The sequence below is a fragment of the Oryzias latipes genome, chromosome 19 (assembly GCF_002234675.1).
Source record: "Oryzias latipes chromosome 19, ASM223467v1".
Taxonomy (NCBI): Eukaryota; Metazoa; Chordata; class Actinopteri; order Beloniformes; family Adrianichthyidae; genus Oryzias; species Oryzias latipes.
In genome coordinates, this window is record NC_019877.2 from 4,274,197 (window position 1) to 4,292,533 (window position 18,337).

The following is an 18,337-nucleotide window of genomic DNA, read 5'->3' on the forward strand; positions in this document are numbered from 1 at the left end:
ATAAATGTGTGTATAAAACCATGTTTGTGTGTATAAAGTTTGGAAATCCTTTAAATGTCGTTTTCTAAGCAGTTTTGGTTAAAAAAGATAATATTCTCACTTTTACGGCATGACATGCTCATTTCTATAAAAAGCAGTTGAATCATCCTGAGCAATGCAAATATGTTGGAGACAAAACTGGACAACGTCTGCTGAGTTTGACTGAAGCATTGCACAATAAAAGTGTAAACTCATTTAAAATCTCTTATCGTCAAAATGAGTGCGCATTACGAGCTCTAACAACCTGATTAGAAACACTTACTGCAGCAGAAAGCGGCTCACAGCAAACACATCCACCATGTCAGCATGGGAGATTAGTTCTCTGAGGAATGAAGGGCAGGAAAACAATCAGTCTCTGATTCAAAACATGAGAAAACTTTGGCAACAATCAAAGTTCTGTGTGTCTGGAAACTGTAACACTGACAGTTTATCTTTTCCAAAAAAGGCAAAAAATATATTCTTAATCTGTTTATTTGCTGGTTTTCATTAGCTGAAATTCCGGTAATTATGTTTAAGAACAATCATCTGTGTGTTCATGTAAGAATCAATCAAATCCAGACAGTACTGCCATTTTTGAACATGTTTTTTTGTTGTCAGGATAAAGCCACAGCATCGTTGAAGTCATTGCTGTATCTTTCTCAAGCAAACACAAATCTGTAACCTTATCCAGTGGTGTTGTTGACATGCAGGGTACGTTTTTAGGGAGGTGTTCGTGTTTATCACAGTTTGTAATCTATGTTTAGGAGTCGGTACTGAAGCAATTTGGCAAAATAAACATTCCTAAAAATGATGTACACTCAGACAGAGAGATACAACAATCGGAAAATGAGTGACACGCCCTCTTACATAAACTGGAGGAGAGGTCAGATTAACTTTAAATTTAGAATAAATGATATTAAAGAAAACTTAATGAAACTTGTCTAAACAAATCAAATGTACACTGAACTACACACACGAAACAGTTTACTCTTAGGTTGCAAGCAAACAGTAATTTGGATATAAAAAAACTGAAATATTTGAGGAATTTAGCTAAATTAATGTAAGCAGCCCTCTTACATAATATATCTAATTTGCTGAAATTAACTACACGTAAAACCTTAAGGCATTTTTTCTTTATAACACTACCACCTAGTGGAGAACATCTATATTACATTCCATATATTCATTTTTAGCGTCTATTCAACTCTTATGCGTCCAAAAAAGGTCACGTGTTATTATAATATCTAAATATTATATTTCATGCTTTTTGTATTCAATATGAGGGAAATAATTTTTTGTTTTTTACTGCATAAGGTTTTCATTAAGTATTAAACATATTTTTTTTTACTAAGATTTCTTTATTCTCAATTTTATGTTTTGTCATGCCATTTGCATGATCTGGTATGTGAAACTAATGACCAGACACACTAGATATGTTTTTTAGGGTGTAAACAAAAGCTTTTCCATAGCTTATTAACCACTAAGTTCCAAACTTCATATTCTTCATTGACTCTGCTTCAGTTTCACCCTCCCCTCAGGTAAAGAATCTAGGTGTCCTTCCCTTAATGTCCCCTCCACTTCCATTTTGGTTCATAGTCTGGTCACTTCACACCTTGACTGCTGTAATTCTTTTCTCTTTGGTTTACCGCTTGGATCGTTTCCAGAATTACCCCGTTTCGTCACTTAACCCTCAACCTTCAGCAACTCCACTCCAACTCCTAATCAAATTCAGAATACAATGTAACCTTCTTCTTCTCACCTTCAAAGCCCTAGATAACCTGGCACCACCTTATATATCTGATCTTCTCCATATTTTCTCCTCTGTAAAGTACAGTGTCCCTGAGTGGCAAAAAAGGCACTTTTTATTAAATGGATTTGGATTATTGTTTTTAATAAAAACACTTTGCCATTCTCATTGTTTTGAAATATTTGGTAAATAAAAAAATGTATTTATTCATGCATCAAATTGTTTCATTAAAACCAAAACTTTAAACAACTTTAGAATCCGAGCCATTCACATGCCTCTCAGATCACCAAGTATTGACTTATTAAAAGAGACATTCAAACTTATGTATAAGCAAGAGAGAGGATGTAAAGGTTTGAAAAAAGTGTCTCTTTTCAGGTTTGTTCCACATCTTTACTCTTTTTGGTGTACTTAGAGAAGCAGTGACCACAACTTTGACATCTTTCAAGAAGGAAAAAATTATTTTGATGCTCTTAAGTTTACTTAAGGAATTAATAAGGACAGAAGCTGTTGTGAATCGGTCAAAAAAAGGGGCCATAATTTTGACTAAATGTTTTATTAGGACATAAGAAAATTCATGTAAATCAGGAAAGCTCACATTCTTGAAAGAATTAACTACATATGCATTCACAATTGTAAAATATTCATAAAACTGATGAAAAATGAATTCAAGCAGCGTGGATACAACCCAGACAATTTTATCGAAGAAATTCTAATTTGTACAAACTCTACACAAAACATAAATATATCTTTTTACCAGCAAATTAAACACCAATGAAAGAATTTTCAACTTTAAGTTATTCCCCATCAGGGTATCCTTCAGGGATGGGTGGGACCCACATGAAGTCAGGCCATCCCAAGGTCTCATTTACATTTTGTTTCTCCAACCATTTCATCAAAGGCTCAAAGTATTTCATAAGCGAGCTGGCATCTATCTTATTGGTGCCAATAGCCTCATGGAGAAGTTCAGGCCAAGGCCTGGAAGAGCCAGCTTCAAGGATTTTCCTAGAGAAAGAGTAAAAAATGATTACATGTTCATTTTTTACATACTGCATGAATTCTTCGATAAGATCATATTTTTAATACTTCAGAATAGCTCCGGCTTCTTTAGAGCGGTAGATGTCACATGTGTGCAAAGGACCCGTGTGATTGGCCACTTCACACAATTTTTCATGGAGTTGAAACTGGAGGATGAAGCTGACAAAATACCTGCAAGGTGGGAAAGAAATGCAGATTTGTGATTCCGACTACCTTTACTCTTCACAAGCCCCGCCCCAAAACACTAGCAGTGTTTAACAGATAGAGTTACTAGAAAGCTGAACTAGCACATATTTTTCGAACCATTCATTACCTTTGGTTGACCTTGGGGTCAACGTTGAACATTACCTGATGTATGGGGTGTTGTTGGGGATGTGGAATTTTGCCCCAGGATCAAACTGCTCTTCTGTCCGTCTGATGGGCGGACAGATTCCTTGATATTTGGTTCTAGGAAGAAAATAAGTCAGAAAATAGTTTAATGGATTAAAGAACAACTGTAGTATTTGGGATTTGAGTGCCAGTGCAGATTCAAACTATTACTATCATTATTATTTTTTAAATAAATTCAGAAAAATCCTACCTGAGGTACCACCAGTCGGCATTGTACCTCTCTGGAGGGGTACTTCCGCTAAACACCTCCCATCTCCAGAGGTCAATGAGGTAGCCAGAGGGAAGGAAAGCTATTTTGTCTAGCGCCATCTTCAACAAGTGGTTCAGGTCAGTTTCTAGTAAAACAAATATTCATTGATTTGTTACGTTTTGTTTTTTTTCATTTCCATGAGTAATGGAAAAAATGTATAAAATAGCCATCACCTTCATCAGCGTCTCCTGATCCCAGCAGGTTAATCGTGTGCAGATGCTTTGGTGTAGAAACAGAAAGGAATATGACATCCCCAATGGCTTCATGAAAACCAGGGTTAGCACCACTACGAAAACCAACTGGCTGGTTCTTGTACTGCAGAAAATATTGGATGTGGCCCATTTCATGGTGTACAGTGAAGAAGTCATCCATTGTGACTTTGGTGCACTGCTTTATCCTGCAAAGAATAAAATATTGCGTCTCTGAAACCCTGACTTTTTCAGAAACTTTAGCCAATAGACAAATCCTTCTACCTGAAGTCTTTGCGGTTGTAGAAGTCCCAGGCCGACGCATGACACACGACTTCTCGATCATCAGGCTTGACAATCATGGATCCTTCCCAGAATTCCTTTGGCATCTCCATCAACCCTAGGGAGGTGAAGAACTCCTCTGCCACTCGAAACATGTGTGTAACATTGTAGCCCTGTGAAAGACACGCAACACAACCTGACTTTAACGTTCGTCACATGTACCTGGACGGTGTGTCTTTGAGGCTCATATGAAAATTAACGTTGGACTGTCATGTGTGGTCAGCTTATTGTGAAGTATTTGTAAGGATAATGTACAATACACAAACCTAAAACACACAGGTCATGCTGTCATATGGTGATCCACACTCTAGTCATTAGTAAGGTACGAGTCCAGGCTGCTTTGAAACTGTGCATAAATGCTGCAAATGCTACACAAGTGCCCTTAAGATGCCCACACAAACTAGACTCTAACTGCCAAATTTTCTCATTTTCTTACAGTCAGGCTACAAGCAAGTAGTGTGCAATTATCGTATGGACAGCGGCACTAACAGGCTCCCTGAGTGGTCTGCAGGATTTTGGGGGTTAAAAAATTAAAAATCCACATGACACACCAGAGTCTCATCTACTTCACCCTTACTTATGGTTGTTTAAGTATTCGCTACGACCTGTCGCCTGCAGCACGCCTGTAGAAACAAGCATGCATGAACATTTTGGCTTAGCGACTGCTATACTTACCGACTGCTTACCGACTGCTTGATATTTTGTGTGGGCTACCCGTGTGACCTACACAAAGTTTTCCTGTCCTTTGCCCACAGACAGCCTGTGTCTACGTATATGGTCAGTAATGACAAACATTTAAAGGCCGGCATCCACTAGAGAGAGGACAACACTAGGAAGGGTTGTGGAAGAAAATGATCATTACTGCGTGCTTTTCCGTCTCAGATAGGGGAAAATATCGTGGGCATTTTCTATTTCTAAACAATACCAGGAATATATTTATATTGTGTGCAAACAAACTTAAAGGTGTCCTTAATATGTAGTCTTGTTTTACAACTCAAAATGCGGATTGTGGAAGCGAAGCACAGATAGATCTTTAAGCAACAGTTGCACAATCTTGGATTGAAAGACAATCTGCAAAAAAAGCGGTTTGTCATAAATTTGGCAGCATTTTTCCATAGTTCCATAATACGTCATCTTGCTGTACTGCTTCATATCCAAGCTGAGAGCTACCCAGAGCTTCTCAGCTTCCCCTATCATTACCGTCCACAGATGTCTACGTTGGCTCCACGCACACCTTTCCCCCTCTCAATAGCTTTTTTAAAGATTCTCAGAGCTTTCACAAATCTTTCCACGGTAAGTGTTTGTGTAAAAGCCCGCTGTGTTGTGGATGTCCACATGACAATGCAGACATGTTCCAAAAGTTGGCTGAAATGTTCATTTCTTTTTACTCGGAGTTGCAGCGGAAACTCCAGCAAGTACTTTGAAAGGATAAAGATGGTGAAATGCATCATTGAGGAATGTGGGGAAGGTTGGTGAAAAGATACAGAATCCCTCAATTTGCATTCCACACCTTAGTGGATGCTAAAATTGAAGAAAACCTGAAATAAACGTAGTTATTCTTCTCCTGGTCTCAGTCCTGTCAGGCCAGAGAACTTCCTTATTTACACTTACTTGTCTGACCATCTCATCAGTCACATCCAGGTTGGGTTTGTCGGGAAATGGGATCATCAGGTCATAAATGTGGTTCCATTTCTGCGCAAACATGCTTCCTGAGTGGGAAGAGAAGAACATTTTAGAGACATTTTTCAAGCTGTGCTTTTGAAGACATGTCATGTTGAAAATTCTTGAATCTTAAATCTTAACTGTGGCTTAACCGACCTATATTACATATGTAACTGATGCATCTTACCCAACAGGTGTGCAGGGATTGGTCCTTTCAGGTTGATGTACTTGGAACCATATAGGTCGTAGAGTTTGCGGCGCACAAAGGCGTGCAGATGCAGATAGAGCGGCTGGAGGGTTTTGTAGAGCTTGTCCATGTCCTGCTCAAAGGTTTCACTCTCATACCAGGATCGCCAGTCAGCTCCAGTGTCTGCAAATCCTAAAAAAGGTATTTATTTATTTAACTTGTATTCATCCAGTTAAACAGATTAAGAAGAAAAATGCCAAAGACAAGACATTTTGAGAAAAAAAATATAAAGGGTTACACATTAAACAAAAATCAGGATAAACAGACAATGACAAGGAGTAACAGACAATCATTAAAGTATTTAAAATAATAAAATTATCATGTCATTAGAATCATAAAACTAAGTTACAGCAACACTTTTCTTTAAAATGATCACTAAGTTTCCTTTAAAAAACTGTATTTGAAATAAAAGTGTCAATTCTAAGGGTTTTTTGTAAATTACTCCAGTCTCTGGGTGCTGCAGATTGAAAGGACGAAGAACCCAATAACGAGTTTGATCTACTACCAAATGTTTAGAAATCTGGCTCAGTATTCAGTGTTCCCAAATTTTCTTGTAAGTTAGATTGGACATTTTTAATTTCTCACTGGATCAGGTTAAACACTTACCATCGGCTCTGGAGGCTTTGTTGCTGAGCTCCACAAACCTTGTATAGAGCTGCTTCAGAGGAACTCCAGACTCATTGCGCCAGGCCTCCCAGACGAACAGCAGCTTCTCGTAGCTCCTGGATTTGGCCATGATCTCTTTGAGTTCTTCAAAGTAAAAGCACATCAAAACTAGAGACACCCACCCAAATATTGAAATTACCGGTATTAAACAAAACATCAATTCAAAACAAGTGAAGGTTTCGTGATTTCTCTTTTTTTTATGAGTCAAAAAAGACTTTAGCTGTCTTGCCAGATTTTCCTTAAAATTTTGATCTTTTTTATTTTTATTTATTGAATTTAATTTTAATTTTTAATTTTAATTTTATTTTTTTAGCCAAACAAATTGCCAATGTTCTTATCAAGAGTTCTTATTTTAAGAAAAAATTATATAGTCAGTAAGACGTGGTTTTTTTGAAGATTATTTTGCTATAGAAAAACTTTCTTAATAAGATTTTTTTCAAGAAAGAAAACAAGACAGTTTTTCTTGAAGTACAAACCTTTTAACTTTCTTAAGACTCAGTTTTTGCATTGACAGTTAAGTTGCTTTAATGAAACATTGATTTAAAAAATGTGAAACCTGTTTGAATATTTTATTAAAATATATTCTAACCCTTGAGAGTTTTTTCAACAAGACAAAATAAGTTGAAATACTCCCAAAAACATTCCTTTCTTTGCTAATTATGTTTTGTCATCCTCAAAAAGAAGATCTCACAGCTACACAACCTCAGTTTGTCCTTATTTATGTACGTTTTTCCTGAACTCGCATTATTTCCAAATGCAAAAACAGAATCTTAAGAAAGTAAAAAGACCCTCCTTTCTGGGCTTCCAAAAACTGTCCCTGCATCTTCCGTTTCTGTTTTCTCACCACGCTCCAGACTCCAGCTCACGTTTGGCTGCGGATGAACTTTAGCTGTGGAATAAATGCGACTCATGTTGCTGAGAATGGTGTTAACCTGAAATAGGAAGATAAAGATTCTTCATTTAACAGAAAGCATATTGAAAAAGCACATTTCTGTGGAAATCACTTGAGCCAAACCTCCTCTCTTTCATCCTCGGGAAGATTAGCAAAACCCAGCATCATGATGCCCCTGATAAGCGTTTGGTCCTTAGGATCAGGAAGAGAGTCAATGATCTCTGGACTAAAGACAGTCTTGCCTTTTAACCCCCAGGCTTCAGAAAAGGCCTCAAGCCCAAGGGAGGCATTCACCTTAAACAGAAAGACAAAAAGAAGGAAAATTTCATCTTTTTATTTTATTTGAAAGATCAAAACCTAAGAATAAAAATGGAGTTTTGCCTCCAGAAAAACATATTTGTCTTGTTCCCTTGTTGGTTCCTCTGATCCTAGCTCTCGTCTGCACAAGTGGGGCAACTAAATCCCAGTTTTAGAACAACTTTTTTCACTGAATCAATGTTTTACAAAACGATCCAGAAATTATTTCCAATGAAGCACTAAGGTTTAAAACTGAAAGCTACACAGCAGGTCAATCCGTTGGGCGTACACTGCTTTACATTTTTTTTTAAAGAGGACCAAAATAGGATTCCAAATCATGCAAAGTGTTTTTATTTATAACATAAATTTTTTATGGTGAAAATATGTTTAAAAAAAAACTCATGAGCAGAATGATCAGGTAGCCCCGGTCTTCTCACCTGAAGTTTGGAGTTGTGGTCTGTTAAGTTGGTGTTGAAGTTCCAGCCAGCAGACACGACAAAGGAAAAAACCTCCTCAGCAGTGCTGTTGTAATCACCGATGAACCTTAAAGCATCAGAGGTTGTGTTTGCGTATTCTCCTGGCAGCCATTGTGCCGAAAGGGCTTCAGAGAGCCTCATTACTGCTGCTGGTAGCAGCAGCAGCCCCCACCATACCAACCTGTCCCACACAGCAATCATGGCTGACAACCACCTCAGATGCTGCGGGGAAGAAATCAGGTGTGAATGAGTTAGCCCCTGGTTCATGACTGCCTTTTTAAACCTCCCTGTTTTGCGAGTTACCGCCCAACTGACAAAGACCAAAGTAAATGTTGTGGTGGCACCTGTTGATTCAGCTCTCTGTTGCATGTGGTCAGCATCCAGCAGTGTGGCAGACAATCAAGTTAGCAACACACAAGACATTCAGTCTTGACGATGGTAACATGACAATGTCAGGATGTATGACACTTGCCGCAGTAAGTGATGTAGGAAAGCCTGAGAATTTACTGACTCAGGAAGTAAACGTTGTCTTTTTCCACTTAAATCATCACAACACAGGTTTCCCTTGGTAAATGTGTCTTAATTCATGTATTCATATTATGAAGTCTTAATATTTCCACACTTTAGTGATCACAATTTTTACTTATCAGAAGGAAAGCAGTAAAATAAACATCACTACACATTGCACAATATAGTTTAATATCATGTTAGCTTTTTTTCCCTGTTCCATTTGCAGCAGCAGTTTTAACTTCATCAGCATTTGAAGCAACAATAGTTTTTTAGATTGTAGTCTACAGGACATTCTGTTTCCTCTCAACATCCTTCAGCTTTTACTGGCCCTGAATCCATCTGCAGTTGGTCACTCTTCTTTTTTGGATCATTTTAGATTTTGAATTATGCAAACCAGGGACCAACAAGGGCTTCAGTTCTGAAGATGCTCTGTCCTTTTTGTCTACACATCAGAAACTGGCTTCTATCAGGCTGGCTCCAACCCCCGATTTGGTCTTTAGTCCGTCCTGCTGCAAGGGAACAGAACATTCACTTGAGTCCAGTTTGTTCTGGACAGCTAAAGATGCACAGATAAAGGACATATTTATAAATTTGCAAGACGTTTTCCAAAAATTTTTTTTACCTGGGTATGCCACTAGTATGTGATACTAGGCTTTCACTGGTGAGTTAGAGGGAGATAATAACTTATTTTATTAGTTATAGAATTTGAGTACTACCCCATGCTTTTTAGTAGCGTGATTCATTTCAAACATGTGGAAAGGGCATTTGACACATTTTTTTATTCAGTTTTCACGTCACTCATAAATTCAGTTATGGAGGTTTTTTTAAAGAATACAAGTTGCAATTCCTCTTTCAGAACTCCAGAAATTATATGATTTCTGGGTTGCTAGTTCTGGAAAATTTTCAGCAGCCTAGATGATTGTAGCAGGCTGGTTCCAGCTTTTCTCTAGAAATGGATGATGTAATGTAGTAGGCTGAAAAATTGTAAACATAAGGTTGTGCTATTGTTGGTCTAGTAGAGAGTTTTACCTCCAGCGGCTCAGCCTAACCCAAATGTTTGTCTTAAAGGCTTAAACATGGGTGTTTTTTTTTTTCTCATCCATGTTTATGAGATTAAAGCCCAGTCTCTCATTTACTGTACATTTTGTAATCACCACAGGGTTTCTTTTTAAATGCTCCATTTTTCCCTCTCACCAGGTTCCACTATACCAGTTCCCTCATTATTTGAAGAGCTCTAGAGTTATTAAGAGCATTCGTAACCATGTCTGGGTTCATGAGATCTTTTATTTTTTTACAGCGCTTTTTACCTTCTACTGCAAGAGCTGCGCCTGAAAGAAGAATGTAGTGGGACTTCTATGTCTCTATTACCCAGTTTGATGAGACGCTGTCCCACATTAGTTTGAGGAAGAAAAAAATAAAAACAAAAATAAGATTGTCCTGATGCAAATAAGAAAATTGTAATAAAAAAGGTCAGAAAAAAAATCGATCAAAACCATCTCCTCCATGTTTTATTTGATTCTTTTGGATGGCGCAGAATACCACTATAGTTGAGTTCCTGTCAGTAACAAATACTGATACACAAAAAAAAAAAAAAAATACTGATACACACACTTCAGTGCCCTCTAGTGGTCATTAGCTGTAAATAACCACTGAAGGACAACTAGTTGTTAAAAATAACGAATGTTTGATCCTTTATTTATTTTTTAAAAATCATCTAAGTTGCTCCTGAGTATAAGTCTCACCCTGGGCCAAACTATGCAAAAAAACAAAAAATAAATGCAACTTATGTGCTTTTGCCCACTTCTCAGTTTTCACTCTGCAACCAGGTTTACATTTTTAAACATCACTTAAATGTTGGAATCAATATTAACATATTGATCGACTTTATTCTATGTGTGAACAAATATTTTTTCTGGGAGTTTTTGCCAACGATTTTAAAGACAAGATGAAAGTAATTATTTGCTGCTTTTAGAAGAGTTTGAGTTGTATACATATATATACTGTATAACTAACCACACTGAAATAAATGCCAGTAAAGAAGTCATTTCTGAACAGCAACAGCTTATGGATTTCTGAACATTGAGCTGCCCTAAAGAAAGAAAACCTAAAAATCTGTCAAAACACTGAATTGAATGTTGTCTGTCGCATCTGTCGGAAAAAATGCTGCAAAATAGGTATGAATTGTATATATTAAAAAGCTCAGTGTGCTTTTATTTTTTTAATTTAATTTCCTGTATTCGACTATTCAGAATCCGACCCTGCAGGTATTTCACTGATAGAAAAGGGTCATGAACTGATTGATCTCTGCAGCAGCGGAAAGTTTAACCCGACAGGCCTATAACCATGTGAGCCTCGTGAGGAAGGAGGATGCGTCGAAACAAACACAAACTAATTCCTGTGTTGCTTTTGTACAAATGGTGTAATTAAACCCCTTCTAAACAAAAATGTTTGGAGTTTTTTTTTCCTATTTTATTTTTCTCAAAAGCAAAAATTTAAACAGTTAAAGAAAGTTACATTTAAAAATGTTCACTCCATTTAAGACTTTACATTCATTTTAAATACACGCTTTATTACAAAAAAAAGATTTTTCTCTGCATAGACAGAAACAAACATTTAGATTTAATGTTTACAGTAATACTGGATGCCGAGGCAAACCCTAAAAAAGAGATCTTTATCAGCTTCAAAATTTTTGACTTTGTCTTTGTATTTGTATAAAGAAACATTCATTACATTTTAACAACATCCAAGTTAAAATTGTGTCTATAACATAGAATAAATTTGGTTAGAAAACTTGGAAAAATTCACTTCAAAAGTGAATAAATATGCATTTAAGGTGATATTCATTTTGTTAATGTTATTAATAACATAGAAAAATGAAAACACTTTTGTTCATCTTCAAGACATTTAATACACAATTGTGCAGAAATTTGAAATATTTGCAATAAATTGATAAGGTTTAATGAGGTCATTTAAATGAACATATTTCATGGCTTAAGATGCCTTAAAAAATATTAACATTTTAATCAACAATAATTTAATGAAGAGCATTGTGATAAAAACGGTTTTGTCTTGGTTAGTAAATATTAGTTGGAGGTGTTGTACATAAAAACATTTCCATAGACATTGAGGTTGCATTTGTGTTCACCGCAGTAATTCAGGGCTTACTTCACCCCTTCAGTCTTTACTGACAAATAGTCCGTTTTACTTCAGTTCCAAAGTAGACGAGGACTTTCTATACTTCTTTGCCTTTTTGTATTTGTGCACAAACACGATGGTGGTCACCGCGAAGATCAGGGCAACGGCCAGAAGGACCCAACTGCCCGTTGAAGCAGATGACTCGTAGAGGTACAGGCCAAGGAATTCCACTTTATTGGCCACTTCAAATTTTTCTAGAATTAGGAGACACGAGGGACAGTCAAGAAGTTTGCAAAAAAGACACAAAATAATTTCATTCTTTAAGCTGCTGAATCTCCACAAGGGGGAGCTGTTTAGTAATTTCTTTGTAAATGCTATTTATTTTCATTCAATTTGTTTTATCTGCATCTCCTGTTGACTTTCAGTAGAGCACAGCTGGATCAAACTAAAACAAAAAATCCAAAACTTAAGATTACCTTTTCAAATTTTTAAATTATATAAATGTTTCTTTCCCAGAAAACAGCATACAGTGTTCATAGTTTTAATTTCTTATTTTTATCTTAAAACCTGTGTAAAAATAATGAAAAGCTAATCAAAAATAAACTTAAGTCAGAATAAGTGATGATAAAAGTGGAATTTAGCTTTAGAGTCCCACTCTGATCATCTTTTTTTCTATTTTGAAACTGTTTCCAATGGTTTTTCAAATGCAATTACGCCATTTTAGTCCAAAAACTGTTATTTCTTAGTACACAGTTTTTGCAGAGCAGCAGAAGCTCTTTAGAAATTTGCCTCTCCCCTCCCTTTTTATTTTACTTCATAGCATTACTTTATCATAAAAAAAGATAAATAGAAATACAAAAAAAAAATAAAACAAATGATTAATCAATTGTTGAAAATGGTGAAATTGATTGACTATTAATGATATTACTTCACTTGCTCCAAAAAATGTATAAGCTGATTCATGATTTTTCCTATTGTAACATAATTTTGCACTTATTATTAACTTTTGATACTTGATCTAATTTTGCTATGGAAATTCCTGAAACAGTGTTATGTCTACTTTACTGATATAGTTTTATTTCTTAATCATATCAATGATTTTTATAAGTAAGATAATCTGCATTTATTTTGGATACTTCATTGCCATGTTGAATTCTAAAAGTTATTTTTTACAAAATAATTTAAGTAATTCATCTTTGTCAAGTGCTTTATTGATACTTCATGATTCTTTTTTTTTTTTTTTTTTTTTTTTTTTACTTGTCCTGTCCAACAGCTAGGCAAACAGATGAGAGCTGAGGGCCTCTTGTGTTGGACATATTTTATTCTAACAAGATACTTCATGATTCTTAATTCGGATAATGATAAATTATGTAATAAAATGGATATGGTATAACGGGGTGGGATTATATAAATTCGCTTCCTTCCACTCCCTTTCAAGCAATATTTATTAATATGTCTAATTATCCCAAGTTTGATTAGTTATTGTATGAATGTATAACTGATGTTTGTATTGTTTTTGTGTATTATTCCTGTTTGATTGCTTGAAATAAAACATTTCAAATCAAAATAATTTCCAATATTTAATCGAAGCTAATCACTCCTTCTTCCTCTTTTGGCTTCTCCCATCAGGGGTCGCCACAGCGAACAAGTCGCATGGTAAACTTGGCAATGTTTTACACCGGATGCCCTTCCTGACGCAACCTTCTCAAACTGGGCTTGGAACCGGCAGAGGAAGAGAAGGGAACAGGGAGCAGCCCGGAGTCGAACCCTGGTTTCACGGACGAAGGCACCGCAAACCAGCACGAGCTAAACTGGCTCCCTAATTGAAGCTAATCACTAAACAACAAAATATTTTAAAACGTTTTAAGCAATTTTTTCCACTCAACTGAAACACTTATTTTTATAGCCAACATTTCTGGCACAGAAAAACAAAAAATAACAGTAAGAGGTGAACATTTTATATTTCAAATTTAAACTTTTACTTATCTAGACCATAATCATAAAATTATTTCATATTTGTATTTTGCCCAATAAATTTTATAAGACAAGAACTTGTCTGATTTTTTTTCAACGCTACATTAAAAAAATAAAACACAAAAATCACATCTTTAAGTCATACCATCAAGCACAGCCGCTTTGTTGTCCAAAGGCAAACAATAGCTCATTGTAATCCCTGGACTCTGCCATTATCTTCTGGAGGTCTGAGAAACACCAAATATTTTAGATCACAATTTATGGCTGATTCACCCTGTAAACACAGGGGAGTTTCTCCTTAAGGGCTATTAGTGAAAGGACTTTAGAATTATGGAGATTCGTTTTTTTCTCCCGTCTTCCATTTATCAAAAGACACACACTTAAAAGTATGAAATATTGAGATTTCTTATCACATTCATCTACTTTGTCTTTAGTTTGTTTGTGAATTTACAAAACAAAGGTAAATGACTGATGTATTTTATCTGACCTTACCAGGGTCTAGTGGATGGCATCTCCCATCTTCTCGGCAAACCTCAGCCACACTGTATTTAGTCTCCATGTTGGACAGAAGAGTGTTGTACTGCAAAAGGCAACCATAGAACTTTAGTTTTCCCACAAAAGAAAAGGTAATTATTATGAGTTTTGATATTCAAAATTGTTGGATATTATTCAATTTAAAGGCAGAAAGAGAATGCAGATTTCATTAAACCACTGTCAGTCAGCATGTGACATGCATTAACATCCCACTCTGATCATCTTTTAATATTCAAAGCATATTCAGTGGTTTTCTATTATGACTATGCCGTTTTGAAGGAACTTTTCAAAAACCTGTCGTTTTCTAGAACAGTTTCTGCAGAGTGCCGGTTGTTCATGAGAAATCTGCATCCGAGTCGTGGGCAGAACCGTTGGGGCAGAGAAAGCCTGCCCTCATTCCTCTGTTCACATTCTCTCCCACTTGCTTACAGCCCCTCACACCCCCAACATAACATTAGCGGTGCAATAAAAATGGATGCATCAGAATGGAGCGGAGCAGGGAGCTTGTGGCCCACCGACTGTAGCAGTAACACAATTTCCATTGAAGTGGGTCTTTAACTTGTTTATGGTCCAGTTTACTAAGTAAAATGAAATATGATATATTTAAGCACATCCAGAAGCACACGTATCAAGGATCCATTTATGGTTAGAAAATTGGGAGAATGCCATCAGAATGAACCTTGTCCGAGATCTGAAACTCTTGCTAAATGAAAAACAAAACTTCTGTGTTAAATGAGAGAAAAACAACAACAACCAATCTGTGCAAATACAAATGGAGTTGGAAAGTAATCAGCAATCAGCAAGTAATCAGCATCTCACACCAGTTAAACAGTTGACCATGAGGCCAATGTTTAAGCAGAGTTTCCTTTCAAGATCGTCCGAGGGGGCTCAATGGCCTTCTTAGGGCAGTCAAGAAAAACACGTTCTTCAAGAAGTCCTGGGTCTTTCCCTTAGCCTTTTTCTGTATCAGAACAAATCAGCCTTTCTTGAAAATGTTTTACTACAGAAAATATCATAACCAGATGGTAAAATCTTTGATGACAAGTTGCTCAACTTCTCACTGTGAACCCAGCTCAGCCCCTTGCTTTTGCTGTCTCTCTCTGAGCACATTAAAAATTCTTAACTTTAATTGAGGTAAAATGCTGTTCAGCGTTTCATCTCATAAGGCCAAAAGGACCATATGATCTACAACAGGCATATTCTATACTGTCAAAACTGGAAATTCTCCATCCTGTTCTTCTCTCAGATATTATGTTAGAAAGATTTGCTCTAATATAGTTCAAAACCGACAAGAAATGAGACTCTACACTGTCATACAAACTCTCAGTTTTGCTTGGACAGGCATGGAACAGCCTCTAGCAAATGTCCTAATACCCTGTGCATCTGTCATAAAGCTTGTTTTGAGTCAACTTAAGACATAAAGACTGGTTGGGAAATTTAAACACACCCTCTGACATGCTGGTGAGGGTTAAAAGGTCAAATGTTGCACCATTCATTCTGAGGCACTTGTAAAACATCTTTAGCATCAAAGGATGACCTTACCTTAGAAAATAAATAGTGGGATCCCCTTAGGAACCGACCACCACTACATCAACAGTGTCCTGGATAATAATAATAATTTTGATTAAATAAATTCTAATGTTGTGTTTCCCAAACTAGTGCAAGATACAAGAAGAAGTTAAAATTTCTGAATAATTCTGATGGTCTCACCATCGCCTGTTTATTGGCATCGGTGATGTCTGTGTAGAATTTCCAGCTGGCTTCAGTGTATGCGTTCCACACCTCCTCAGCTGTGGTATTATATTCATCTAGAAGTCTTTTAGCATCAAGCTCATCTGTATTCTTTTCTGGGTAAAGAAGGAGGTTAGAAAAACTTTAACAAACAGCATCACAAATAAACTTTAAGCACCTAAGCAGCAATGCTTTACCAATATCTTCAGGGTATCCTTCAGGGACAGGTGGGACCCAGCCAAAGTCAGGCCATCCCAGGGTCTCATTTACGTTTTGTTCTTCCAGCCACTTAATAACAGGTTCAAAGTATTTCAACAATGAGTTGGCATTCATCTCCCTGGTGCCTATGGCCTCCTGAAGGACTTCAGGCCACGGTTTGGAGGAACCAGCTTGAAGGACTTTCCTGAGAATGAAGAGAAAAAGACTGTTAGTTTTTAATGAACACAAATTATACATTTATGTTTAGTACTAAGACCTGAAAAAGTGGTACCTCAGAATCTCTCCCGCTTCTGCAGAGCGGTAGATGTCACATGTATGCAAAGGACCTGTGTGTTTGGCTGCCTCGCACAGTTTCTCATGGAATTGGAACTGAAGGATGAAGCTGACAAAATACCTGCAGGGAAAAGAGTTTTCTCATTACCAGCACATTTATGAGAGTGGTGGAGGCCTGTTTTATTTGCTGCTTTCATTTTCCAGCCCCCAAACAAAAGCTTGAGTCTGTTTTGGCTTTCCCTTCATGCTTCCTGCCATTATTGTGAGAATGCATAGTTTGATAAACCACAAAACACAATAGAAAAGCAATGTTACACTTTACATTTATCTATTACTGTTGTCTAAATTGGATCAGCAAAATAATATTTTGCATGTGTATGTACGGTGCCATTGAACTCAATGCCTTTTTCATTGGACTTTTGTGAAAAAGTCAAGAAAAAAGCAACACATTCATTCATTTTCTATTCCGTTTTGTACCTTTCTGGGTCACGGGGCTGCCGGGGCCTATCCCGGCCACTTGTCGCCACTCTGTCGCAGGGCAGAATGTCCACAATCACACACCCATTCATTCATCTATTTATTCACCTAACACATACTCATGACATTTACAACTTGGGTTCAAGTCCTGTGGGTGAAACCAGGATTTTACCTGATGTATGGGGTGTTTCCGGGAATGTGGTACTTTGCCCCAGGATCAAAATGCTCCTCTGATCGTTTGGTCGGCGGACAAATTCCCCTATTATTTTGTTCTGTAAAGAGACAGAACTAGGACTTTCAAACATTTTTAATGGGCATGGGGGCCAGCACAGAATATAAAACCAACTAATTCTAATGTCCTTTGGCAATAGATCGTACCTGAGGTACCACCACCAGTCTTAAAGTCAGGAGTTACTATAGCAACCCTGTTTTGTATGCAAATGCATGTACATCCCTAACCTACAGTGAACAAAGGTAAATTCTTCTACCTGAAGTCTTTGCGGTTGTAGAAGTCCCAGGCCGATGCGTGACACACAACGTCTCGATCATCAGGTTTGACAATCATAGATCCTTCCCAGAATTCTTTTGGCATCTCCATCAACCCCAGGGAGGTGAAGAACTCCTCTGACACTCGAAACATGTGTGTAGCATTGTAGCCCTGTGAAAGAGTTAGAACAAAACCTGATTAAGGAATAAATATCTGGAAAATAAAATAGTTTTTCATTGTCCGGCAGTCCAGTCAGACTAGAGAACCTCCATTTTTGAACTTACTTGTCTGACCATTTCATCAGTCACATCCAGGTTGGGTTTGTTGGGAAATGGGATCATCAGGTCGTAAATGTTGTTCCATGTTTGAGCCCACATGTTTCCTAAGAAGTAAGAGAAGACAATTTGTGCTTAAAGATGCTTTCCAAAAGATGTCTTTATTGGCTAGTCTTTATGGCCAACCTAACATTGTAGTTGATGCATCTTACCCAACAGGTGTGCAGGGATTGGTCCTTTCAGGTTGATGTACTTGGAACCATATTGGTTGTAGAGCTTGCGGCGCACAAAGGCGTGCAGGTGCAGATAGAGTGGCTCGATGGTTTTGTAAAGGTTGTCAATGTCTTGCTCAAAGGTTTCACTCTCATACCAGGATCGCCAGTTAGCTCCAGTGTCTGAAAATCCTAAAAGACAGGATTAAGTGCTCTCTGGTCAGGTATGTAATCTTCATCTGTAATTTTTTTGTTCAATTGATCATTTATTGAGGATTACAAGAGAAAAAGGTAAATACT

At 37.0% G+C, this 18,337-nt stretch overlaps 2 protein-coding genes across 3 annotated transcripts; both read right to left on the reverse strand.

Moving 5' to 3' along the window:
• Window positions 1–2,302: 2,302 nt before the first annotated feature.
• Window positions 2,303–8,511, reverse strand: LOC101173018 (angiotensin-converting enzyme). Its single transcript, XM_023949585.1, has 12 exons — window positions 8,172–8,511; window positions 7,561–7,731; window positions 7,390–7,477; window positions 6,486–6,629; window positions 5,820–6,011; window positions 5,582–5,679; window positions 3,914–4,083; window positions 3,614–3,837; window positions 3,381–3,525; window positions 3,149–3,247; window positions 2,849–2,971; window positions 2,303–2,767 (listed from the first exon to the last, which is right to left on the reverse strand). The coding sequence occupies exons 1-12, from the start codon at window positions 8,475–8,477 to the stop codon at window positions 2,560–2,562; spliced, it is 1,968 nt and encodes a 655-aa protein (XP_023805353.1). The 5' UTR covers window positions 8,478–8,511; the 3' UTR covers window positions 2,303–2,559.
• A 3,456-nt stretch (window positions 8,512–11,967) lies between these two features.
• On the reverse strand, window positions 11,968–17,932 carry LOC105356521 (angiotensin-converting enzyme-like). Of its 2 annotated transcripts, none has more exons than XM_011487920.2 (9): window positions 17,835–17,932; window positions 17,552–17,721; window positions 17,236–17,335; window positions 16,585–16,707; window positions 16,292–16,497; window positions 16,074–16,210; window positions 14,322–14,409; window positions 13,975–14,056; window positions 11,968–12,109 (listed from the first exon to the last, which is right to left on the reverse strand). In XM_011487920.2, the coding sequence occupies exons 2-8, from the start codon at window positions 17,610–17,612 to the stop codon at window positions 13,977–13,979; spliced, it is 795 nt and encodes a 264-aa protein (XP_011486222.1). In that variant the 5' UTR covers window positions 17,613–17,721; window positions 17,835–17,932; the 3' UTR covers window positions 11,968–12,109; window positions 13,975–13,976. The 2 variants fall into 2 exon arrangements, 1 of the variants encoding a protein (XP_011486222.1); XR_002292460.1 differs by lacking the exon at window positions 11,968–12,109 and adding an exon at window positions 15,906–15,964 and having other exon boundaries at window positions 14,033–14,056.
• Window positions 17,933–18,337: the final 405 nt, after the last annotated feature.